Source organism: Triturus cristatus, chromosome 8 (assembly GCF_964204655.1).
Source record: "Triturus cristatus chromosome 8, aTriCri1.1, whole genome shotgun sequence".
In the NCBI taxonomy this organism is placed as follows: domain Eukaryota; kingdom Metazoa; phylum Chordata; class Amphibia; order Caudata; family Salamandridae; genus Triturus; species Triturus cristatus.
The window spans coordinates 159768811-159795098 of NC_140591.1; the positions used below are offsets into that span (position 1 = coordinate 159768811).

General features: G+C 44.7%; 1 protein-coding gene across 4 annotated transcripts in view; it reads left to right on the top strand.

Moving 5' to 3' along the window:
- The window catches only part of PRDM15 (PR/SET domain 15), a 439353-nt gene that overhangs the window by 395985 nt on the left and 17080 nt on the right, over window positions 1-26288 (top strand). For all 4 annotated transcript variants that reach the window (XM_085621221.1, XM_085621224.1, XM_085621222.1 and 1 more), the window contains one exon: window positions 13814-14074. In XM_085621221.1, the coding sequence (XP_085477347.1) occupies window positions 13814-14074 (261 nt within the window). The remainder of the gene's footprint in view (window positions 1-13813; window positions 14075-26288) is intronic.

The following is a 26288-nucleotide window of genomic DNA, read 5'->3' on the forward strand; positions in this document are numbered from 1 at the left end:
TGATTCCATGTCAGTTCTAAAAGTATACTACCTAGTTTCTAAAAGACTCATTAGTATGTTGACGAAATAGTACAGTAAATGGAGATCACCATTATCTTTGCTAATCCTACTCTTCCTGTTATGAACAATGGTCAGTCTTCAAAAAATGCTACAGAGAATCGCTGACTGACACTGCCGTTCTAATGTGAATGACAACCAGGTCAAAGTCTGATTGGTATAGTCTGAATCTCAAATACATTTTAACATTTGGGATGCCCATTTGAGTGGTCTGCCAATACTTATCAGTTTTCTCCTCCATATTGGGGTAAGAGGGGCCAAATACAAGTTTTAGACCAGTTGCTCTTAGACGTGACATGATACCAAATTCATCAACCTTGGGTTAAGTAAACGATGAGTATTTTTTAGTACCACTAGAATATCTTCCGTATATTAGGTTACTGTATCTGTAATCCCCGAAGTACCTATGCTCCTGTGCCTCCCTTTCTGGTGAAGCAGGTTCACCAACATTTGCGTGGTAAAATGAACCTTAAAGGTCACTGGGGCATCTTTGCCAGTCTTCAACTTAGTCATTAGGCTGTGATATCACTGCATCATTGCGAACCGTTGCTGTTGGCTGTGTGTACAAGAATGCTATGCAAACCAGCATCTACTGTCCCACTCCCAACGTTTCCAAAAATGCAGACAAATAATGCCAACATGTCAAATTCCTTTCCTAAATCTACAGGTACGAATGCCAGATGTGGGGCCATCAGTGGGTATCCTCAAACCTGAAAGAGGCTTCTGATGTTCATAGACTTATTTCATCCAGGGGTGAAACCCCTTCTGGGAGAAAAGGGAGCAAATTATTTTGATCACTTTGTTAAAAAATGTGTAATTTCAGATTAGCATGGACAGTGGTAAGAATGAACACATGTCCCTCAGCAGGGCTGGGTATAGACATCAGAAGGGCTCTGTAGTTAAGTGGGGTAGTTCATACTTGAGCTTTGCAGCTGAATACATCTGCCAATTTTGATGCTAGTAAGAGTGTCCGATGCAGGTGCAAATTCCTATATTGCCTTTTAATCTCTTGAGTCATTACTGCAGACTTTAATTTTTCTCTCTGTTCTGGCATAAAGATAGTCACCCAATTTTATTTTGTTTGCCACCCTGTTGTCCCTCAATATATCTTGCTTCACATATTCTTGAGAATAGCATCTGGTGAAAAGCAGATTTATTTTTTCATGAGAGTACGCTCATTTCCCAAGCCCTATCTCGTATGCTTACTAGTGGAAATCACATGAGTTTTGAATACATTTGTTTATAATCAAGAGTTTTTATTGATTTTATGCATGAGCAACTGGGATGATAAACTTTGAACAGAGCATTCTCATAATACAATAATACAACAGTAGGCACTGGACAAAGAAACTGCACCCGTTTAGTCGTACCCCAGGTAATGATGCCACCACCACCACCACCTCCTCAAGATCTTTGCATCTTTGCGAGGACAGCTCCTGGCAATGTACACTGGCTCTTCTCTTTAGTGCACCAGGCCATTGTGAAATGCCATTTGACCAGCATGAGCAGTTTTTTAGGCTGTCCATAGATGGGTAGTGCAGCACTTGGCCACCACTATGCCAATAGCAACCAAGGAAAGCTCACCTTGGGGACCTCGAATGTCATCCACGAGTCCAACAGAGTGACGCGAGCAGTACATTCCACCGGGCTGACTAAGATTCTGGACAGTGTGGTAAAAATCAGAGACCAGTACCGTGCAACAACCTGACAAGACCACACCATGTGAAAGAAATCGCTATTGTCCCAGCTGGTCCAGCAGAGGGCCCATACACCCAGTACAGAAGCATAGCTCTTGTTGTTTTGGGTATGAATTGAGCAATGGGGCATCCATAAGGAGACGCAGGATTTGTTCGAACCCCAAAAAATAAACTTCTAGGCTGACTGTGGGATCATCAGAACCTCCAAACAACCAATCATTAAAAATTTGGATCTGTGAGGCCCAACAGTACAAACAGATGTCAGCTATCCCCATCCCGTCATCGTTGGGAGATTGAGTGCATTTCTGGAAGGCTAACTTCGGGACCTTATTTGCCCAAAGGATGAGTTCACCGCCTTCAACAGGGCCGCAGACTAGGAGTGGGGGACAAATAAGGGGAAGTTCTACAGGTCATATAGCACTTTTGGAAGAGTAATCATTTTAAAAAGCTCCACAGAGCATAGAAGGTTGATAGGTAAATTAGAGCACCTCACCATTTCCAGTGTGCTGGATTTATTAACTACTTCAATAACATCCTCGTCTTATTTCAGTCAGCATGCTTCCTTTTTATGTGTTCCCTATAATCCACAGATCACAAACTTTCAATGATTTATGCATGATTACTTTTTTTCTGTGTGCCACACTTTTGCAGCCTTGGGATCCCAAACAAGTTTTTTGCAGTGTCCTCATGTCCTCATGTGAGTTTCAGTATCCCACATTTTCTTCTTCATAGGATAGGTTGGTTCACAGGTTGGCCACTTCCCAGTCACAATGTACCCAGTCTTAGCACAAAGGCAAGCATGCAATTTGAGGCAAAGCGCTTGGAAAATCATTGGAATTGGACGAGCTGATTGACTTATCCAGGAGAAAATTCTATATGAAGCAGCAATTACTTGTGTTCTTGTCTGTAATGTGCACTGAAATCTCACATTTGTCAAGAGGGGTGGGTAGGGGATGGGCTTGTTGGAGGACTCCTCTCTGGTACATCTTTTGATTCTGCCTTCGTATTCTGTTGGCGCCATAATCCTAAATGTCCAAATCCACATTTTAACCATAATCCTAAATGTCCAAATCCACATTTTAACCACCTCTGAAATAAATTACAGATCGCCTGGTAATCTGCCCAATAAAATGGCTGTTCAGTTTGAGTTGCATTAGCTTACCTGTAAATGAAAGGCATTTGAGCATCTCCTTGTACAGAGGTCATTAAATATATATATTCTATTTCAGGAATCCACAAGTATTTGCAGCTTGCAAGAGAATTGGTACGCCTGCCACAAAGATTGTGTGGGATTTGCAAAACCAGGAATGTTTCTTTTTGATTGTCAAACATTTGTAGTGGCAGCAAGAGGAGGCTGGCTTTCTTTAAAATAAAAAGTATAAAAAATGTAATGTAATTTAAAAGTCATTTGGAGAGGGCATGCCCATTTGAAGGCAATATGGTGTGTCTTCCCATCTATCTGTTGTGGTCGTCTTCTGCAGACAACATAGGTATAGCATTGTCTAAAGTGGGACAGTTCTGCTGGGAGACATGGTCTAGCCTTTACATCTACTGACATGTCGCTTTGCACTGCAGAAGTTTGCCTTTCCGCAAGGGTTTTTATGAACAAAGTAAAGCATGCACTCCCCAGAAGTGGTGATACTGTCTCTGCATCAATGCATTAGGAAAAAGAAACCCACTACACTACAAACATGGCCTGTCAAACTATGGAAAGTGTGGCAGACCACCTGAGTTCCAATTCAAATCAGAATTTAGTTGATTCTGAGCCCAGGTGAAATAGATTGCCCGGCTTCCCCAGAAGCCACTTAGTTTTGGTTAACTGGTGTGCATTTTACCTGCTATGACTCCTGAAGTTAGAGTGTCAAGCCAGAGGAAATTTCAACACAGCTCTTATGTCAGGAAAGAGGTGGCAGCAGAGAATCAATCTCTGTTTAATGAATCAACGTAGAGTATAATACAACAGTGCATGTAGAAGATGTGGCATTTCGTAAAGTGGAAAAGCCTTCATTTCTCAATTGATTGCTAAGCTGTCTCAACTTTAAATCAAACTTCCAAAAAGAACCAGAGGTACATCTCCTGTCAAAATGGCAGATGAAGGAATACTTTCAAAGATTCCTTACCTTGCTGACTTATCACCCTGACAATTGTAAACATGCTCATGTCCAAGAAAGGCTTTATTCTGTTTATGCCTAGCCCACTTGTTGGAGTATGCTTACATGGGCAACCCTATTATCTACTTGGACTGTATTAGTCCAAGTGATTTTGTTTGTGGTTATCTAGCCTCTGTCTGGCTAGTGTACTGATTTATATTGTATGCCATGTTTTGGTGCTTTTTTATGGTAACAAACCAGTCAAGGAGAGCACATAATACTCCAGTCTTGCGTAAACTTCACTGGCTTCCACAGAAAGAGAGAATTACCTTTGAGTCAGCAGTTCTTGTTCATCCTGCCCTGTACCCGAAGTGCTTGGCAAACAAAATTCTGAGGAATCTCCCTGCTCTCTCTATACCTAGTGTCCATCCCTAAAACTGGACTGCCAAAAATGGAGCATAGGGATTTTTCAGTGGTGACAGCTTGGAATGCCGTCTCTTCCAATATTGCAAGTTTTCTTCAAACTTGCAAGATTTGAAAATTACTGAAGGCGCCCTTCTTCCGTTGGTAAGACTGTAGTTTGCCAGGGTGGAAACCTCAGCAATAAGAAACTTCACCCATAATTGAAGCCACACCAAAGACCTTAGAGCATGCTAAGACTACAATTCTCCATCTTTGAAAGCTAGCTCCCACTATCCCTTGATCTTAGTAGCAGGTTCCCTGGGCTTCATCATAAATTCCTTCATTAATACTTATGAGAAATCACACCACGAAGAAAATTGTAGGAGTAGTTACTGTTGCTCTCAAAAGCTCTCTAACCTAAAAATCCACTGTACTTTCTATCATTCCTTAACAAGCATCACTGCTCGTCCTGTGTTTTTCTACACCACCCTTTACTTCGTTCTTTCTTATCTACAGACTTCCTCCTTACGTTCCTACTCTTAATGACCTCATTGTAGATTTTGCCTGAGATCACTCTAAAACATTCCTATTTCTGTGTAATAGGATACTTTAGTACTAAGGTTTGACAAACCAAATTGGATTATAACCATATAGCTGTTCTCCAATATGAAAGTCAAAATGTATGTCAAATGTCAGTAGCCTAACTACTCATCTGGACATAACTTGGATGCAATTTTTACCCCTCAGAACATCATCAGTTACCGGTAGACAACATGTGACCTGGACTAATGTATGTGCGCATGTCTAAGTATCTGTAGAGTGCAAACCTAGCTAGAGAGCAGTGGACCACTCAACAAAGACAATGAGCCTGGAGAGACAATTCAGGACAGTTTACAGTGAAGCAGAATATTCCTGTGTGGTGGATCCTGTCAACGTGGAGTTCTAGTGTTCGATGAAAAGATGGGCCTACGGCTCTTTGTACATAGCAGAAGGTTTGGGCAGTTCTGATGGTGCTATAGATTAACGGATCATTTGAAAATTCATTTAAACTTTCACCTATTCTCTCCTCCATTTACGTCTAGAGTCACCGTGGCTAAAACATCTTCAAGAGCTTAGATTTTTGACCATTCAACTTTGTATACTCAATTTAACTGTATGTTGCCTGAAGGCAATTGATGGAGCGTCTGAACTAACATCACTGATTTGACATCGGTCCTCAACAACATCATGCCGAACACATTTCTCTACGGCTTCCCATCGACCTCTGAAAACTCACCTTATAACACTATAGCTAAAATTATTCAAATGAAACAAAAGGTCCTTGGAAATACACTGGAAGAAAAGTAACCCCAAAGCCAAAATAACTGTGCAACATCTCTTTTAATCTTCAGAGGCACAGTCAGAAAAGCAAAAAGTCTCCATTACTCCAGCTGCACATGTGAACAAATATGGTCAACCAGAAGAATAAGGTGACCTTCAAGCAGCCCAATTAATTTTCAAAGTTCAAGAAAGATATCGTCCGGTTATGATGAAGGATGGCGTACAGCTTAAACCACAACATCATCTCAGCTTCTCACCGCGTGCCTCAACACAATCTATTCTCCTTCAACTCTGCCTTCTGATGACTTCACCAATTTAACAAAAGCCTTTGGTGCATTGGAATCACTGGGGGGGATGGGAGGGGGCGGCATAGAGGCCATATATTCAGGCATTCAAGAACATCCTCACCAGCACTTCAGATCACCCTAACCAGAGATTCCATCCCCTGCTTGGCATCTGACCTATCCAGGGATAACTTTAAACCTTGCTATCAAATCCATTTTAAAGAAATTAAAGACCTGGGCACAGATCCACTGTTTGCCTGCTCGAGGTCTCCAACCCATTCAGCCACTGAAGGACCTCCACCCTGACTTACTGTGACAGATCTCTTCAAATTCAATATCTAAAAGTTAGAATCTGTAGAATTCTTCACTGAAAGTCGGGACAGTCTGTAAGGCCCAGGCATTTTAGCTGTTCTCTTGCTACTTGTGGGGCCCTAGCCCCAACCTTTGGTAGGGGAGGAAAGCATAATCTCATTTGTGAAGTTTCTAGCATGATGTAAAGCGCCTCAAATGAAAGAACAGATTGGACTTTCCATGGTAGCTCCATTGAACTCACGAGCTCAGAGTGATGCACCTGTGCTCCAGGAGTGGTACTGTGACCTAAAAAGACCGTTGAGCACATTTCCAGCACCTCTAAATGTATGTGTTGCAGGATGATCCACTGATGAAGGATAACTATCCTGAAACTTGAGCTTATGGCTAGAGATACTCAGTACTGGCTGCATCAAGCATGGTGAAAACGAAAGATTGTTTAATGGAATTAAATGTTACCATGTACTGCAAAAATGAATCTGAGTGAACTGGGTGTTGGGATATGAAGGCAATGTGCACCCATCCTGTTTTTGTTTGATAAGGCTCTCTTGAGTTGACGAGCTCTGAGTGATGCACTTGTGCTCCAGGAGTGGAACTGTGACCAGTGCAGATATAAAAGCATTCCTCAACCTTTCAAACAGACAGGTAGATCATTCCAAATTGCCTGCTCTGTTCTGATTAGCTTTTGCGGGTGGGAAATACTTGCCACAGAGACCAGTCGAGACCAGGAAGGTGTGAAGAGATTTAAAAGGTATACACTTAAGGCACCATTTTTTTCTTAATGTGTTTTAAGGGGTGTAGTGACCGTCTTTCAAACTAAGTGCTGTACTAAGTGGCCAATGTGCTCTGAGACCTCTGAGCCCAACAAGTAGGAAGCATCTTCCTATTCTGAACTTTCTCATTACTTCAGGCATACTGCCTAGCTGTGAAATGACACTGCTTAAAACACTCGATGTTGTAAATTCACCTGGTACAAAGCAAATCTTTAAGATGGCCCACAGTGCACTTTCTAGTGACAAAATCTGCTCCCATCCATGCTCAAGAGTGCCCAGTAAGTCCTTGAAGAGGTTTACTCCGATCACGTAGCCAAACTCAGCAGGACTGGTACTTTTATACCCGGAGCTGCCTGTGACCTACTTTCCCTGCCTTGCCAATAAAGGGGGGGTACAGGAAATGCTGATCACTTGTCTGTGTTGCTTCCTCAAAGAGCTACCAAATAATGTACATGTGCCAAAGACCAACAAAATAGTGGATACAGCATCTCACATTCGGTAGAGTGTGGACTTTGCGACTGCAACTCTTCCCATTGCAGAACCACACCCTGGAGAGATGGATACTTAACAAATCTACACACATTATGGGTAAACAGAAACCTTATAAACAATCACAGTAGCATAAAAGCAAGGAATACAGCGCACATAGGTGAAAGCTACAATTCCATTAACAGAACTCACCTTAAGGCCGCAACAATAACGAAAGTGGTGGTTGAATCACATGCAATCCAATTCTAGGCTTGATGGGCAGGGTAAAGGGACCTGAGAGGTTGTTCGATGTTACAGGATATTGTGGAGGAAATATGGTTTTTATAAACAGTTTCTTGTGTTTGGCTGTTCTGCTGTCCCGTGGAGATAGCCCAGTATAATTAAGCAATCCGGTGTTAGGTTTAAACCTATAATAACTAATAAAACCCTACTGAAAGGCAAACCATCCTCATCAATTTAAACATATAAACACCTGCACAACCACAAACCAAAATGCCATTCAATGAAAGGAAATTGAAGGAGAATGAGTCCTTTTTATTTCTTCCGTAAGGGGCCCGCACAATGTAACTTTTTTTTCAATAAAAGGTAGCAGCAAGAAAGACTGGTCTAAAATTATTCTGCTTGAAGTTTGTTGTTTAGAAATGTCACAAACTAAATTCTTCTTCCTTTTGTTTCCTCCAGTTTTGTGTCTTTGGATTATAGGTGCAGGATTTAGAAGCATGTTTTAGGTCTTGTCTAGTAATCTTATACATTGCGGAAAATCTGGAAATATTACAGTGTTTAATTCTTTCACTGATTGCTGAAATGGCTGGCTCATAAGAATCTTGACCAATATGTTCTGTTACATTTACCGGTAGACACAGAGGGCCATATGTAGGTAGCCTAACATTTACCACTTCATAAATACCGAATTTTACCGATTCGGTATTTATGAAGTGGTAAATGCTATGTAGGTAATCCATCGGTAATATTTACCGATTCGGAATGGGTCGGTAATTTAGAATCGGTATTTACCGATTCGGTAATGGTAACTGGCTTCCCATTGATTGCTATGGGCCAGGAGACCCATAGGAATCAATGGGAAGCCAGTTACCATTACCGAATCGGTAAATACCGATTCGGTAATGGGGGGAGCACAATCAAGGGTGGCAGGGTGTCACAGTGACACCCTGTTGCACCCCTGATTCCTGCATATGTGCACATGTGGCACACATACATGCCCTAAGGGCATGTATGTCTGCCACATTGCACACTTCAAAGTGCAAAGAAATGCTTTTTTACAGCTATTCGTCATTTACCACCAACTTTTAGTTGGTGGTAAATAACGAATCCCCACAACAACCACACACTCCCCCTACATATCATTTCAGGATTCGGTATTTACCGAATCGGTAAAATTACCGAATCGGTAATTTTACTGATTCGGTAAATTACCGAATCCTGAAATGTGCCCCCTACATACCAAAAGCCTGAATACCGGTCGGTAACGGGATATTTACCGGAAATCGGCCGTTACCGACCGGTATTGGGCTTCCTACATATGGCCCAGAATGAGTAAAACGCTCTGAAACATCTGCCCCCTTTTCTAAAAAGTCAGTATTGATATCGGATCAGCTACCAAAGACCCCAGGCTTTATAGACCTATCAAAAAGGTTCAGTGATCCTTCACTGCCAACTCCGACTTCCCTTCCCTAGTCCCTTCCCGGGACTCTAGCTTCAAAGTACATATATCGTGTTTCTACAGAGGTATGTATACTTCGAGCAAGTTCATAGCAAAAGTCCTTTGGTATTCCAATCATGACCCCTCCCTTCTTACCAGTACTGTGTGCGGTAGAGGCGATGTCTCATGCAGTGCATGTCGTAGATTTTCAAATGGGTTTCTTGGGGGCACACCACATCTGGGATAACTACCTGAATTATTCTCCATATTTAATGCCATTTATCTGGGTAGTTTAGCCCCTTTATGTTCCACATGAGAATCTTAGCCATTAAGTATTAGAATGAGGTGCAGTGCTGTGTGGCCTATAAAGCGGTACAAAAGGGGGTGGTGATGGACGGAGCATCAGCACCAATCAAACACTCACACTCAGTCAAGAGATCTGGGTTTAATCCATCACCGTTCTTTAGCCCACTCTGCCACCCCAGTTCAGACATGGCCATATGCAAATCAATCTACCACCCCCTTTTGTACCGCTTTGTTAGCCATAAGTTGGCAGGGTATGCTCAGACGTGAGTCCCTTGCTCACTTTGCCACTGGATTCAAGCAAGCCTGGCTGAAGACGGCTGAAATGCCAGAAACCGGTCCTAGGAAGCTTATTTCCGGTCCAGGGAAGGCATGGCTTGGCAGTTCGGGCTGGACTGTTCCCATGAGGCACAGGGTCAGACTGATTAGCATATGGCCATGTCTGAACTGGGGTGGCAGAGTGGGCTAAAGAACGGTGATGGATTAAACCCAGATCTGTTGACTGGGTGTGAGTGTTTGATTGGTTCTGATGCTCCGTCCATCACCACCCCCTTTTGTACCGCTGTGTGGCCTATAAAGTCTGTTAGCACCTGCATAAAAGTGCAGAGAGTTAAAACGAATTGTTCCAGCCGCATTGAGCCAGATACCAAATCATGTTTGTTTATCAGCTCTCTCCTGGAGTCCAGCCCTCCTTTCCTCCTCCCCAACTCCTCTTCCACCAACCCTCCCACCCGCCGCCCAAATCCCCCCCCCCCCCCAAATCTGTGGCAAGGGGAACCAGCGCATTCCCCCTCACAATGATGAGCCTGCCCTATCTCACCTCCCTCTTGTCAACACATACATGGGTGAGCCTGACCAGTCTACTGTAGGGGCTCGACCTGTTGTCCAAGCCTGTACGGATATGCCCTCAGGAGACGTTCACAGAGATCCCTGATTAGATCTTCACCTTCGTTGTAAAAGTCCCTTGAAAGGGGTAATATAGCTGGGAGACAGACCTAATCCAGAGGTCTAGAGGGACACAGTGTGTGCAATCTTGTCTGTGCCTCCTCTGAGGATCTGCAGTGTCAGTCAGGAATTGATGCCTCTGCCTGTCCAACTTCTGTGCTGTCCGCCAGATGGTTCCAACTTTCTTCCATTTCCTTCACCAACAACACTTCCTACAACTCTACTGGCTCCACGTCTACAAGAGAATCGTCTTCAAGCTCCTCACCCATGCCTACAAAGCTCTCCACAACGAAGGACCAGCACATCTGAACCACAGACCCGCATTCCACGTGCCCTCCCTCTGTTCTGTCCAGCTCGCCTTAGCCTCCGTCCCCAGGATCCACAAGACCAGAACCGGTGGAAGATTCTTCTCCTACCTAGCCACCAAGACCTGGAACACCCTGCCCCTCCACCTCAGGCAATTCGCATTGCTGACCCAATTCAAGAAGGACCTCAAGACCTAGCTCTTCAAATGATCCTACCCCCAGAGGGACCAGCAGGCCCCCGTACTCCCCGCCAGTGCCTTGAGACCCTCAAGGGTGAATAGCCATGCTATATAAGCCCCTGATTGATTGTAGATTTCCAGGGTCATTCTCATCCACCTTTGCCTTGGGGTACGGGCTTTCTCTGCGGTCCATGGATGAACTGTGTCTGGGTTCCTTTGGTGTGCCTGGGCTATGTCTCGAGGGGCCCAATGTGTCCTGGGCTTCCTCTTCTATGAAAATTACATCGGATCTGGCACCGAACTGGAACCACAGTCTAGGAGAGCATGTGCCTATTTTTTAGAGTCGCCGGTGAGATGTACTGAAAGAGGTTGAAGCCCTGTTCACGAAAAGTCAGCCTGTCTACCTTCCTGGCCTCCCACAATATGGTGTCTTTGATATGAGAGGACCCCAATTTAAGTTTAATGTCCCATCGGCGAGCTCCAGACGAGTCTCGTGGTACTCCACTTTGTGTGCTCAGAATATGAAGATGTCCTATGTGATATCTTCTTTAAGTAAGAATTGGAAGTATGCAACAACATTGTCTTCTTCCTCTCATTCTGGGACTTTATGGACCAATGCATTATCCCTACTTGAGTGGTGCCTTAGTCCTGCATTTATTCCAATGTTTCCTGATATCGTCTTCCATTTTGGGCTTGGAATCCTGTAGTTCATAAACCTCTTGACTCATTGCGACTATGTCATCTTCATTGGTTGGCACTTGGTCCTCCAGTTGTTGAAGTGTCTTGTTCATCTCAGACAGGCCAGAAGCCAAGTCCGCCTTCGGGCCTTCCTTTGTGGAGCTCACCCAGGCAGGTAGTCTGATCTCTGTTACTGGGTTCTAGTTTCTCTATTTTTAGTGGCCATGATGATTTGCCATTGTGGTAAAGGTGCATCTGCGCTGTGGGAGTCCTGTCCTATCTTTGGCCTTTAGCGTCCACAGAAATTGCCAATCAACTTTTGTGTACCTGGCTTGCAGAGCATATAGCACATAGACTATCGCCCCTCAATGGGGGTCACCTCAGCGCTCTCCACTGCAGTCCAAATTTCTTGCTGGGGGAAGGCAATCAATCTGTAGAATTGTCTGGCCAGGTTCTGTGGGCGGGAGCATCTGGCGATAATCGTGCCTATCGGAGGCAACTTCTGAGGTTCAGGCTGAAACCTCCATTCATGTCCCGCCAGGTGGCCTCACAAGGTGACAAGCTGATTTCAAAGGCATGGGCTCCACGGAGCTGCTTGCAGTACTTTGCTCCAGCCAGTGTTCACATACCACGTATCACCCCTTGCCCCTCTGCCATCCAGGCTGCAGGCCATAAATTAAATGTGTTTTGTAACAAACACTGTAATAATCCACTTGTTTAGTAATTCTGAAAACATTGGTTTGTCTATTTTGGGGTTATATGCAGATGAATAAACACTTATAAAACACATATTTCAACAGGTTTGAAAAACACCACTGAAACCTTCAAAAAATAAACACTGAAAAGATGACAGCCCAACCATAATCTATGCCTCCGATCCAGCTATTGAATTTTAATTTGAGTCTGCCACTCAGTGCCGCCAAATGAACAATACAGTTTTGCTTGCTTTGATATAGGAACTAAGGAGAACCATCAATGCACCTGATGAACATTCACTAGTTCTCTCTTGAAACTGAATTTAACTGCTTTGCACATAAAACAGCTAATTATAATCTAAAGCACTTTGAAAAATAGCCATAATGGCTGTGTATCTTTTGTATCTAGTGTAAATTGGACTTTTTTCTAAAGTGCCCGTAGGTGTGTTCTGCGCTATATGAACCCACAAATAAATACCCCTCTTTAACCCCCCATACCCCACCCAAACATCCATCAAAAACTGACGAGTGCTAGCAGCTCATACCGCATGAGTAAATTGGTACTCCTTGTTGAAATTGCCAAAATGAAGAAATCGAAACAGCTGCAGGACTTCTCTAGTCTAGCCCCTAAATTCTGAAAGGCATTGGCTGAATCTGTTGGATTCGTTCTCCCACACTACTGAAAGCACTCAAAATATTCATTTTCAAGTCCGTCCTCCTTCAGCAATAACTGGACACATCACTTTCTTCTTTCATTATTTTATTTGTTGTTATTCTATTCATCTCTGTAATGCGAATGAATTTCCTTTGTGTTGTGAGAGACTAGCTGTGGGAGTTTTTTCCCTGATCCATACAGGTGAATACAATAGCAGTATCTTCTCTTGTAGTTCACCTTTTAGCCATTTGTGTAGCCCTCTTCCAGGATTACCGCAAGTCCTGTTTTCGTGCTGGACTTTCTCCAGTTTTTTTGATTGTACACAATTTGCCAACATTGCAGAAAATGACTTTCCAAACACAAATCAAAAGTGAATAATTTGATCAATACATTTTGTTTCTGCATAAAAAAACATCTAAATCAATAATACCTTCTATAACACCCACCTGCTGTTAGACTCACTTTCCGGTAGTAGCGGCTTTGCCTTCTTAAACTGGATCTTCCTTTAAAGGTAATGAGGCATTAGAGATTCCCTTAGCCATGTATCATAGACCTGTCTCTGCCAGTTACTGCTTTCCCACATAAATTGTTGCTCAAAAATGTTTCGTAAGGAGCGAGTCCTATTTCTTAGGTTGCAGTTGGATTTACAAATTGCAGTTGCTTGTGACACTTGCATTACTAAGCATGTCTTTATTTCAGCCCAGTGTGTGGTTTGTATTGTATCTAGTTTGATTTTTCCTAGTGTCTGGAGAACTAAAGATATCATGGACTAGGGTGGTGGTTGGTGGGAGAACACAGAGCCCGAAGTATATAAATTCAGCATGAAGCTCCATAAAAGCCATATACTTGGGAACAGAGCATTGAATTACACACTTTATAATGGTTACGTAGTTCGTCGTTTGAATGATTTGCTTTTAAGTCCTTCTTCGTTAGTTTTGCAAAGTTCTCACAGCTGTTTTTGTGTTCCTGTAGTCTGATCTTGCTTTAGAAGAAGGGGAAATACCTGAAGAAAGGCCAATGAAATTAAACAAGCTGCGTAAGCGACGGCAGAAGCGCCGAGAGGAGACGGAGGAGGATGACGATGATGAGGATGATGTAGAGGAGGATGACGAGGAAGAGGATGAAAGTGCCCAAGAGCCTGAAGACTCTGACTTTAATGACTTCACTGCAAAAGAGGAGTTCACGGGCAATGCTGGAGAAGAAACCAGTTCAGCAGTTCAGAGTATTCAGCAAGTGAGTATCCGACACCAGGAAAAATAAAATAACTGCTTGCTAAATTGCGAAGGGCATGGTTAAGGTATTCATTTGCTTATGGTCAGCCAACTTTAAAAGTGCAATAGAGAAAAAAGGCTAATGCTATTATTATTATTATTATTATTATTATTATTTTTTTTTTTTTTTTTTTTTTTTAGTATTCCATACTTTGTTTTCTGTCCATGTAAAAAATAAATGATGGAATTGTATCAAAAAGGAAACATTAATGTCCTACAAAACTACAACTCATACTAAACATTAAAGGGTGGCTTTTAATCCTGGATATGGCTAGATATTAGTGCCAGGATTGGTATACTTAGGGATTGGCCATATCTATTCAAATTCTTAAGCACTCTTGCCCTATTCAGGTTGGGAAGGAAAGAGCTAAAAAAAAAGAAGCATGTATATTGCTAATATTTTCTACCATGTACTCCGTAAACCCTCCATTTCCTGTACTCAGAGCTTTTTCTTTTGGAGGAGTTTCAGTATTTACGGGTGATCACACTTAAATATGGATGATGCAGAATTGCATCTACTTTGCCTGCCCAGACCATGTGCTATGCTTTGTTTCAATCAGTGGAAATAATGGTCACCTCCATCTGAGCAGTGATGTCCACTTTGCCAGTAGCATCACTCACTCCTCCTCATTGACGCAACTGGTGCAGGCAACGGCTCAAGATCACAGTTCATCTAGAGCCTTCTTCTCTTACATGCCTGTCTCTTGAGCATGCTCACCTCACATATGTTAGCACACCCAGTATTGGCCCATCAACCCTGCCACATTTGTTCAAATATATGAGCACTGCCATCCTGGAACTCTTTTGTTATCCAGCGGGGGACGGCTCCTCCCATAATGCATAGTTTTTTGCTCCTCATCAATGTACAGTCCCTGTAAGCCCAGGCTTACTGGGTGTGGGAGGGGGTGTTGGAGGGGAGATATTTCCCTTAAATGGTTATGTTGCTGATGCACCTGCAACTGTGCCAACACCAGGGATTCATATCTGAAAATGGACCTGGCTTCGGAGTTCCAAGGGAATGCACCCTCTAAGCAGCACAGCTTTTTCCATTATGCCACTTTAATGCATCCTACCCACTTCTAGAGCTTCTCTGCAGATATGGAGGTTATTTGGGTGGCTTATACAGACTAGCAAACATGTTCTTATGCTCCACTTCTTCCTATTTCCGTGCCTCTGTCTCCCATGTTTAAATCTGGGCCTATATACTTCAGCTAGTCCTGATCATTATCTTGCTCCGTCCGCCGCAACTCTTTGCGCTTGGTAAGACGTTTCTTAAGGAAGTCCTGTGCTGCTTTCGGCGTCTGTAAAATGGTAGATCGGCCCTCATGCATTACTCTTAACCGCGCTGGATATAACATTGCGTATTCAATTTTCAATTCTCGCAGCTTCTGTTTGACCGTGTTGAACTCTCTCCGTGCCATTTGCACCGACATAGTGAAATCCGGGTAGAACTCCAAAGCGTTTCCCTGATAGTTGATCTGCTTTTTTTCCCGTGCCAGCCTTAAGATCGTATCGCATCGCGGTCTCAATAGTTTAGAACACGGGCTAGTATCGGTCGTGGTGTGGCCCCTGGTTTTGGCTGCGGGGCAAGAGATCTGTGGGTACGTTCAACCACGAACATTGTAGAGCGGCTCTCCGCGCCAAAGACACTACGGATTAGTTCCTCAATGTAGGTTTCCATGCGACCTGTGTTCGTTGATTCCGGAATCCCCGCGATGCGCACGTTATTGCGTCTGGACCTCGCTTCCAAATCCTCCGCCTTGGCTTTGATAACGTCCAGCAGCCGCTCCATCTCCGTGCATTTTCTGGTCGTGTCATGCGACTCATCCTCCACCGCTGCAATGCGGGTCTCCGCTTCGACAAGTCGTTCCCCGTGTTTGTCCAGCTTGCCGCCATGTTATCCACCCAAAGAGTGATCGTGTCCAGCTTGCCGTTGATATCTTGCAGGCTTCTTTGTATGGCTTGCAGAACCCCCTCCATTCCCGCCGGTACCTCAGGGTCAGCGTGTGATTCAGCGTCCTGCGTCACTGCCGTGTCTTTGGTCGCTTTCTTCGCCTCGAATTGAAGCTTGGTCTGCATCCTGTCCGTTTTCCCCATGTTGTCGCTATGGCAGGCCCACGACCGACGTGTCAACTACTTCCGCAGGACACTTCAGCACGAGGATCAGGGAACGCAGCTCACTTCTTCAGATGTAGCCACCGGCTCAGCACATCACCTCCGCCTGCGCCACTGCCCTGGGCTATACCGTGATTGAGCTCTGGCCCACAGCAGAGAAGTCGCGCAACACACCACGCAATCCACACCTCCTCTTTAGGCGCGATCGTGCAATTCAGCCGTGGTCACACCCTGGGGGCGATCCATCAATGGCTAGGCCTCCATGGTTTCACCAGCGATTGTGTGCCCCGAGGCGTAGCTCTCATCCATCCGATTCGCGTCTGCACACTGTAACCGCGACGGTCACACCCCTACAAGCGCCTCAAGAAGCCGTGTTCAGCGGTCCGCTCCGGCCAGGCCACAACTCCTATCGCGGCTGTCGTCCGATAGTGGGGCGGTCAGTCGCAGCCCCCCAAGGATTCGTGGAGATATCACACAGGTCCAATGCGCTTCATTCCCCCATAAGCTGTTCTTTTAAGTGTAGGCGCAGGCGTTGTGGTGTTGTTCGTTGTGTCATGCGCTTGTGACACCGTGCATTGTCTCCTCAAGGGTGTCCCTCGAACTCTGCTCCAGTGAACGAGATTGCGCCGGTCCAGCGACCATTCCGTAGCATGTCACTGGCTCCACCTCAGGGCCGCTCTTCGCGCGCTCACTTACGCCTCCATTTTGCACGATCCCAGCGTTTTTTCCGCCACCATGTTAAACGGTGTTCCAGCAACACTCACAGGTCGGCCGTACATCGCCAGTTAGCCCGAAGGAGCCGTGCGCTGCTCTGTCTCGCGTCCTCAGCTATGGCGCCATTTCACCGCCGCCTCCGCTCCTTTACTCACAGCCAGCCCCTGGGCGCCGCCATCTTGTACGCGCCGTAGCACTGCTCGGATCGGGCAATGAATCTCATTTTGCAGGGCGCAGCAGTTCTTTCAGTGCCTCTTTTCACTCGCAGGTCACTGCCAGATGGTTCCGATCAGCATTTCCTCCGCCTGCGGGCCGCTCCGAGTCCGCTAACAATACTTATTACCGCGTTTTCGGCTTGACCGGCGGAGCCGTCTCAGAAGGCGGCCATATCGCCGTGCGCCCTCTAGCGCCCCCCAAATCTGGGCCTATATACTTAAATTGCGGTCATTGCTCCAATAATTTTTTAAATAGAGAACTACCTGGCAGGATGTCTTGGTGATTAAAACATTCACCGCTGAGATATGCAGTGATCTGCAGCAGGTCATGTAAGGTGGAATCCACATGCTTCCAAAGTCAGTAGATTGAGTATCGCTGTGTGAGAAACTTCTTATTAGGGAAGTATTTGATCATCTCATGTTTAAATGTGGTGACTGCTGTCTCCAGAACTCCGGATGTGCCAAAAGTGTACTTTAAGTTGCTGCCCAGAATTGGAGAGCAGCTGATAAAAATAGTATTGATGGTCTTTGAAAATTGTCTGAAAAGCTACTTGTCAGATGTCCTACCTTGTGTGAGCCGAGAACATGTGCAGTAAATACTAGAAACCCCAAACTTACCAGCAGGGAAGGCAGGAGGCCTTTACTGTTCATGGATTTTCATCTGGAAAATGATTGCACCCAAGTTATCACTTTTACCAGTCTGCGTTTTGTTTAAAAACCATACAGATTGCTTCCCTCCTAACTGTGTTAAGGGTAGGAGAGAAATAAGATTGCCTGGTGGATCCTGTGTGACTCCTTTGCACACATTTTTTGGGAGGTCTCCTTCTCTTAAAGCCTGATTGCACATGTCTGGGCCATTGCCTCAAACATCTTCACCCACATGTGTGTAGGGGTGGACATGAACAACGACTTGTGAGAAATTGGTGCTTATGTGTACTAGGTTTTGATCAGTAGGTGGGAAAAGCTGGATCTACATGACTTCATTAAAAGTCCTTTATAGGATGTTTAAATGCAGGTGAGTGATGCTTAGTCTTGAAATATAGCTATGTCAAGAAAGTCCTTCATGGCTCGTTGCAAGGGTACCTACCCCACATTTCATGATTTCCTTCATGAGCCTCTAAAATTAGCTTACAGGATGCCTCTTTTTAAATATGTGTGGAGATTGGTGTGTTTTGAAAGGAATATACCCGGGAGTCAATAGACTCTCCAGAATGTTTGGTCATCTTGAACCTGGCCCTACTGTATGACCATGCGTCTCTAATCTAAGCTTCGAACATCTGTGTCACTACTATGTAAGAAAAGTGGAATAGTCTAAGTAAACTAGTTTTGCTTCCATTTTGTGCTATTTTTAAAAGGCACTCTAGAGCCAGCATTAAATGAAATGCAAATGCAATTTACTATGCTTATCATTTTGATATTATCTATTAAGGGTATTCAAAATATTGACCACCTGGTGGAATGGTTTAACCCTACAACAGTTGTGTATAATTGGTTAAAATTACATCGGACAAGTAATCTTTCGGTCTTTAAACATGAAGATAGGTTTAGTGTATAAAAAGTCCACTTTAAATCCTAATTTCTACTAGGACGCTGTTTAGGTTAAGCCTACCAGACAGCCCAGTGGTCTTACTAAGAACATATAGGGGCTTTGAGCCCACCCATTGCGTACATTTGGTTGGCTTGCCTATCACTCCCATATGCCTGCTTCGCATTTGTTTCCCCAACCTGTCCATCTTGTGTTTGTACCTCCCATGGAGCATTTCCTCATTGTCATCTCTTTTGATTGGCTAGCTTCTATGCTTCCACTGCTTGTGTTTTAAGCTCTATATTTATTTCTTTATAGTTAAGCACTCCAAGAGAATGCATGCCTTTCCAGCTGCCCCTTGTATGCACTTCTCTCCCCCTGCACTCTGTGTTACTTACTGTTGCCAGTGTGCTTCTCTCCGCCACCCCCATGTTTGCGTTCCCTCTTGTGTCCCCCTCCTGTTGCTTTCTAGGCTTGTGCTTCTCACCTGCCCGCTCTTTTGCTTTCTCGCCTGTTGCTTCTCCTCCCCATCCCCGCCATCTGTATTGCTTCCTTCGCCCTGCGCTCCATGTTGCTTCACCCTACCCATGCCCTCCTTCTCTGTTGATTTTTCGTCCCCTACATTGCTGCCCACCACGTGTGCTCTCCTTGTTGCTCCCCTCCACTTGTGCCCTGCGTGTTTCTCCACCCACACCCTCTGTGTTGCTCTCTGCACCCACGTCCTCCATGTTGCCCTGCCTACCCACACTCTCCATGTTGCTAAAATAAAAGACCATCATACATTTATCTTTTTATTTGCAGATCCAATTCTGGCAAGTAAAATGGATTAAGAAAGGGGCTGTCATTTTGTGGCCATGTATATGTGTGGTGCGTATTCCTGCAAAATGATGCAGCTGGCCGCCTCATAGGCTTTTTTTTTCTTATTTGACCACGCTGCACAGCTTCCGCGGTGCTGTGCAGCATGGCTAAAAACCATTAACTAAGCTAATGTTTCAAATGCAGAACATATTGATATTGCCAGTGCTTGTTTTGTTATCTCAGCTGCTTGAGAGTGTGAAAAGCCTCTTTGTGTGGCAGTGCAGTTACAATGCTGCATTTACTTAATTTTTTTTTTAAAGCACCAGCTCCTCCTTGACGTTCTTAACAAAGCTAGAGAATATGTGGTTCAAGATCTGCATTAGATCTCCTTTCATTTAGAACTGGAGATTGAATCAGCTTGACTGATCTTGCTGTGAGCTGGCTCCAGTTTGAGGTAAGCCCAATCCCTGTTCAACTAGTACCTCTCCTACCACATGTGAAATTCCAGACCATGGATTTACTATCGACTGACATGAGCAGAGGTGTCCAGGGACAGCTAGCTGTACAACTATTGAGAAGTTTACTCCAGATTCTATTAAATCCATGCCTCGTGGGCCAAAGCAGTAGCAGTAGTATGTGAATTCAGCACAATAGTGCTTGCATTCTGTTAATGTATGTGTGTTTTCTTACCCTGTAGTATGAAAAAAGGCAGGCCTCTTCAACCATTTTTGTCAGGATAGAAATTTGTCAGCAGGTTTCTCCCTGGCATTTGGAACGGTGCAAGCAATCGGGCATAAATCAAAGGTAATGTGTATTGAACAGTGCATGCACAGTAGAAAAGGTCACAGAAAACACAGCACTCAACAACCATTTTTAAACTAAAGAGAAAAATTACATGAGTAAAATAATACTAAAATGACAAAAATCCAATCCAGGAAACTAGAGATCTGAACTCAAAGATTTTAGTAAAAATAGCATTAGAAAAACACAGTCTATGGAACATGGAAGTCAAAAAGTTCAAAAATGTTCCTAAGTCCCAAAACAAAAAGGGACTTTTTCACTTTTTGAGAAGAAAAATCCTCCCTGAGCAGGATGTAGCTGAAATTGCAGCTGCCCCATGGAACCTAAGGCTAGATACTTGAAGCGGGTTCATCCCCTGGACCTATGCTCAAGATTTTCTATGCCCTAGTGAATACAGTGACAGGAGCCGGGAAGTGAGATATAGGCGTGAACGGGAGACTAGGGGCTGGGCATGGAGGACGGCAGTCCCTTACAGCCTCTGGGCGAGGAGCAACCACCAAGTGAACCCAGGAAGAGAGGGGGTCAGATTTATTATAATTAAGTTCTAAAGAAGTTATCTTGGTTACAAACAAAATTGGAGCAAACCGCTGTATTATAGATCTTTCAGAAAATGAGCACCTAGAAAATCGGGTACTGAGGCCATCTCCGAGTATGATCCATCCAGCTTCTGTCCTTCACATTCACTACTCCACCAGGCAGTGCTGAATCGAAGGTCTTCGAGGAAGTCACAATCTGCAAGCCATTAATTTGGAACAACCCTAGAACTAGGAACCTTGGATCTTTAATCCGAGACTTCCTCGATCGAACCAAAGAGCTGAAGATTTCAGCAGAATGTCAAGGCCATCTCTATCTGGCAAGCGCCCAATGTCTTGTTTATCATTTGCTGTCTGCTCAAAGAATTTATCTGCCACATGTCCGAAGAGAAATTGTAGCTTCGCTTTACCTATCAAGAGAATTCACCTGGATCCTAAGAAACAAGCACCAAATCTGAGATCTAGTTGAGGAGTTATGCTACCTCATGCACCTCATTGTTGAAGTTCTTCTTCTCTTCTGCTATCTTTTTATACGTAAACATCAATAAATACTTTCAGGACGAAAACACCAAATGGTCTTTTCTATTGGGGTCCTCTAAGCTTTGTACAAAACACTGCTGCACGTCCTCTGCTTCACCTCTACAGCCAGTATGTTACGTGACTTACACTGGTTGAGCTATTGATGGGTGCGTGCAATTTAGGGCTCTATGCACAAATGCCTACCAAACACTGGACCACTCTATCTCAGCTCCTTGGTGTCCCTGTACTCACCTGCTCGCTCACTGCGTTCAAGCCATCTTATGCTGGCTGTAACCCCCTGAATTAGAAAATCCTGCAAAGAGGGCCAAGTGTTCTCTTTTCTTGGTCCAAAGCTCTGGAATGCTCTGCCACAAACTTTGAGAGTCACTCACTCTCCTCATTTAACAAATTTCTTAAAACCTGGCTGTTTCAACCCCCTGTACTTTCCTAATCTTCCTGCTCCTTAGACCGCATTCTGGACTGGCCTAAAACTGGGAAACCTTTTTTCAGGTAGCCATGCGCTATATAAAACATGCGTAAAAAATTGTAGTAATAATAATGTCTCATCGCAGAACTGGACTTAATCATTTTTTGGGAGATGCTGAAGACTGTGAGCAGAACAAAGCCGAAATTCGAACCAATGTCGTAGTACTGCTGGCCGGATACCTTTACCCGCAGGTCTCCCTGAAGCTCTGGATCTCGAGTGGAAAAGATTTTGAAAGTTTTCATTCTTTATTTTGATGCTCAGACAGTCACACAGAATACACACCTAAGGCCCCCTGGACCACACAATAGGCACTTATAGTCTTTCAGGGTGTTGGGCAGAGCCCAACAACAAAGTCCAGTCCCCACTCGTAAGGTAGGTGTTTCAATGAAAATGCGTCTTTCAGCTTATGTCCCTATCGCCTCACAGGAGGTCAGCCAACTCACACTTGGAGTCCACTTCTTGTCCTTGGTACATAAAGGGAGCAGGTGCATTATTTAAGGGATCATCTTAGGTCACAGACAGCAGTTCCAGTCCTCTTTTGACCTTCTACATTTCCAGTATGTGTTCTGAAGGTAGTTGCTGGTGATGCCACATTTTTCCCTGGCACCAACTAGTGGCTGGGGATGACATTTGGGCACTCCCTAACCAATTAGGTAAATGTTCTCGGGGGCAGCCCTACCTACGTTTTCATTAGCAGAGACCTTATTCTCCTGAGGCGGAAGCCGGGAGTTCGATCGCCTATCTTTTTTAAACTTTGAGTGTCACTGTTTATCTGTGTTGTGCATCTTTTACTTACTCCTCACTCCGGATCTTGAATCGGGGCTCTAGCACGCTCCTGTGAAACCCTCGCAGCTGATCTTAGCGCTGTCGCGGGATCACAACACAAACACCTCTGCCGCCTTACCGGCGAACCCTCAGGCCACGCCCCTATCGTGAGGCCACACCCCCCCTGGCCGTCCTCCTTCTGCCATATATTATGTGCCTCATCCGGTCGCGCAGCGGACGAGCGCAGGGGGCGCGCCGTCTGCGCGCTGAAGGCACGCTTAAGGCAAGCCCGTCTGCGCCCGTCCGTGCCTCGGGCCTGTCATGCTGCCGGTTCCCACCCCGCACAGACAGGTCTGGACTAGATCACAGCTTATTGATCTAGGAAAGTCAACTTGCTCCCCTACAGCTCAGTGCAATCTCTCTCTGACTAGCCCTCTCCTGTTTAAATGTAACATTTGTCCTTTCACTCTCTTGTTGAATTGTCGCTCTCTACCATGCCATGCAAGTGACATTTGGCTGCTGCTGTCTTCCATGCCCTTGAACTTACTGTTCCTGACGGAGACATGGATTAAAGACACCCCCAACCCTGACATTTCCCTTGCCTTGCCCCCGGGCTACCGCCTTACTGGCATTAGCCGCGAAGGTTCCAAGACGGGCGGCGGCATCGCGGTAATTTCACAGACTCACTTGCTGATTACGTCGAGAAAAATCATGAACATAGGGCCCATAGAGGCTTTATATTTTTCCATCTCCGAGTCTACTACAGCCATCTTTTCAGGGATCCTGGTTTACAGCCCCCCCAACACCCCACAGTCAGCCATTTCCAAACTACTGGCAGTAACCGCAGATCTGTCCCTAAAACACCCTCACTTCACAGTATTGGGAGACTTTAACCATCATGTTGATGTAAGTGGCTGCAGCCGCTCCACCCATCTTTTAGACTCTATGCAAAGTATGAATTTAACTCAAGGAGTTAGGGGCCCCACACACGTCGCGGGACACACCCTTGATTTAATTTTTTCCAATTGTACGAAACTTAAGATTCTTCCCTCCACACCTCTGACTTGGTCTGACCACTTCTTGATTCCGTTCGAGGTGTTCTTACTCCAACCTCTTAAAAAGGAATCTGCCATTAGAGCTCAAGGCAGAAAATGGCACAAGATCTCAAATACTGCCCTAGAGCAATTTTACAAAAATAACTCACCTCCTTTCCCTGACTATCGCAATGAAGCGGTCCTTACATTTAATAAAGATCTCATAACCGCCATTGAGAAAGTCGCGCCCTTACAGATCTTTACCTCCCGTAGATCAAAACCGTCAGCCCCCTGGTTTACTTCGGAACTAAGGGAAAACAGAAGCAGATGTAAAAACCTGGAGCGCCTTTGGCGTCGGACCTATGACCCTGCTTCCAAATCTCTTTACAGACAGGCCCTAAAAAAATTGCATAAACTTAAACGCAATACCATGAGTGTATACTTTGCAGAAACTATTGCCAATGCAAAAAATTCCTCTAAGGCCCTCTTTAACATAGTTAAAGATTTTACTAATCCATCTGCTCTGTCTGCTCCCGTTACCTCCTCCCAAGCACTTAGTGAAGACTTATCTGATTTCTTTGCGAAAAAAATTGCCAATATTACGACTACAATTCTGCAGAATCGTACTGAAATCACCTTAGATCTGGACACCACTTGCCCTAAGGCATTTACTTCCTTTAATCCACTCACCAAGGAGTACGCCCTGAATCTATTTTTAAAATGTAGATCAGGCTCACCACTGGATCCAGCCCCGGCCCTGATTTTGAATGAGATTGCCCCGCTAGTTATTAACCCTCTGCTTGAAATCTGGAACTCCTCCTTGTATTCAGGAGTTGTTCCTTCTGAATGGAAACATGCATTACTAATCCCCATTAAAAAAAAAGCCAGTGTCGATCCAACATGCTTGAGCAACTACCGACCGATTTCACTCCTACCCAAGCCAGCCAAAGTGCTTGAAAAGGCGGTACAGGAACAACTGTCCAACTACCTTGAGTCTAATTTGCTGTTTCATGACTCTCAGTCAGGATTCATGCCGGGCTTCAGTACTGAATCAGCCCTATTAGAAGTATCAGAGTCGATTCGTGAGTGCACGGATAGGGGAGAGGAGGCCATGCTGGTCCTCCTCGACCTATCCGCGGCATTCGACACCATCTCCCATGAAACACTACTCATTTGTTTGCAAGAGGTAGGAGTTGGGGGGACTCCTCTCACCTGGGTCAAATCATTCCTCACGGACCGATTCCAACAAGTGATGTTGGGCTCCTTTTTTTCCTCCAAGAAACCATGGACATGGGGAGTTCCACAGGGATCTGCCCTTAGCCTGCTCCTGTTTAATGTATACCTGAAGCCTCTGGCAAAGGTGGTCGAATCATGGGGCGTCAGGGTGATCGTCTACGCTGATGACACTCAGCTGGTGTTCTCCTTCAAAGATCATTCTGAAAGCTCCTTGTTAAACTTTCGCCATTGCATGGTGAATATCGCCTCCTGGATGTCCTCTAATAATTTAAAACTGAATACAGATAAGACGGAAGTCTTATTCTTCAACTAGAAATCACCCATCTCTTCCAGCCTCTGGTGGCCGGCTAAATTAGATCCCCCCCCCTATACCTGTCCAAGCCACCCGCAATTTGGGCTTCCAATTTGACACCGCTCTTTCCTGCAAAACCCAAATTAACAAAGTCACAGCGTCCTGTTTCGGAAAGCTTCATATGATTAAAAAAATCATCCATTTCCTGCCTTTAAAATCACGCAAGACTGTAGTCCACTCCCTTATTACTTCCCATTTGGACTACGCAAACAGTCTGTACGCGGGAGCCCCGGCTTATCTTATAAATCGATTACAGACAGTACAGAATTCTGCGGCCAGGCTGATTTGTAATGTCCCCTACCGTCACTCTATTTCACCCCATCTGATCAAACTTCACTGGCTCCCAGTGAGACTACGTATTCAGTTTAAATCCCTGACCCTCGCTTTTAGAGCTCTTAATGGTCAAGGCCCCACTTACCTGAGTCACAGACTGAAGATCTCACAAGCATCAAGAAATCTCAGATCTAACCATCTTCGTCTAATGATCTGTCCCCGCTTTCGTCTAGTGCGAACGGGTGGAAGGGCTTATGCTGTAGTCACTTCCAGACTGTGGAACCTCCTTCCAACAGAACTGAGATTCCTGACTTCTGAGCCTTTGTTCCGGAAGAAACTTAAGACCTGGCTCTTTTCCCATATCTAACCTACCTCTTTCCTTCTGAACTTCTATGAACCTCACGAGTTATTGTCTTCAGCGCCGGGACACCTCTGTCGGAGGTAGCTGTGCGCTCTACAAACTTCTAAATAAAATAAAAAATAAAATTGGTTTCTTTTTTGCCTGGGTTCAAGCTGCTGCTGTCAGGCTACACAAGTTAGGCATGAAGCCATGTTTTTACTGCCACTGTAGTGGATGGCACAATAGGTACTGCAGTCCATAAGTGACATTTTCCTTTCCAAGCCGTAGGTTTGTTTCTGCACCATGTTCGGTAGTCTTGTTTGAAAGTTAGCTGTGTCAACAAGGTTTCAAACCAATTCCAACATGTTCAAGCAGTCAGAGCACATACATTGGGCACTGGATAGCAGTGTCCCAGTGTTAGAGTTCAAGATTACCAGCAGGTGAGTCTCAAAATTAATGAAAAATTGGG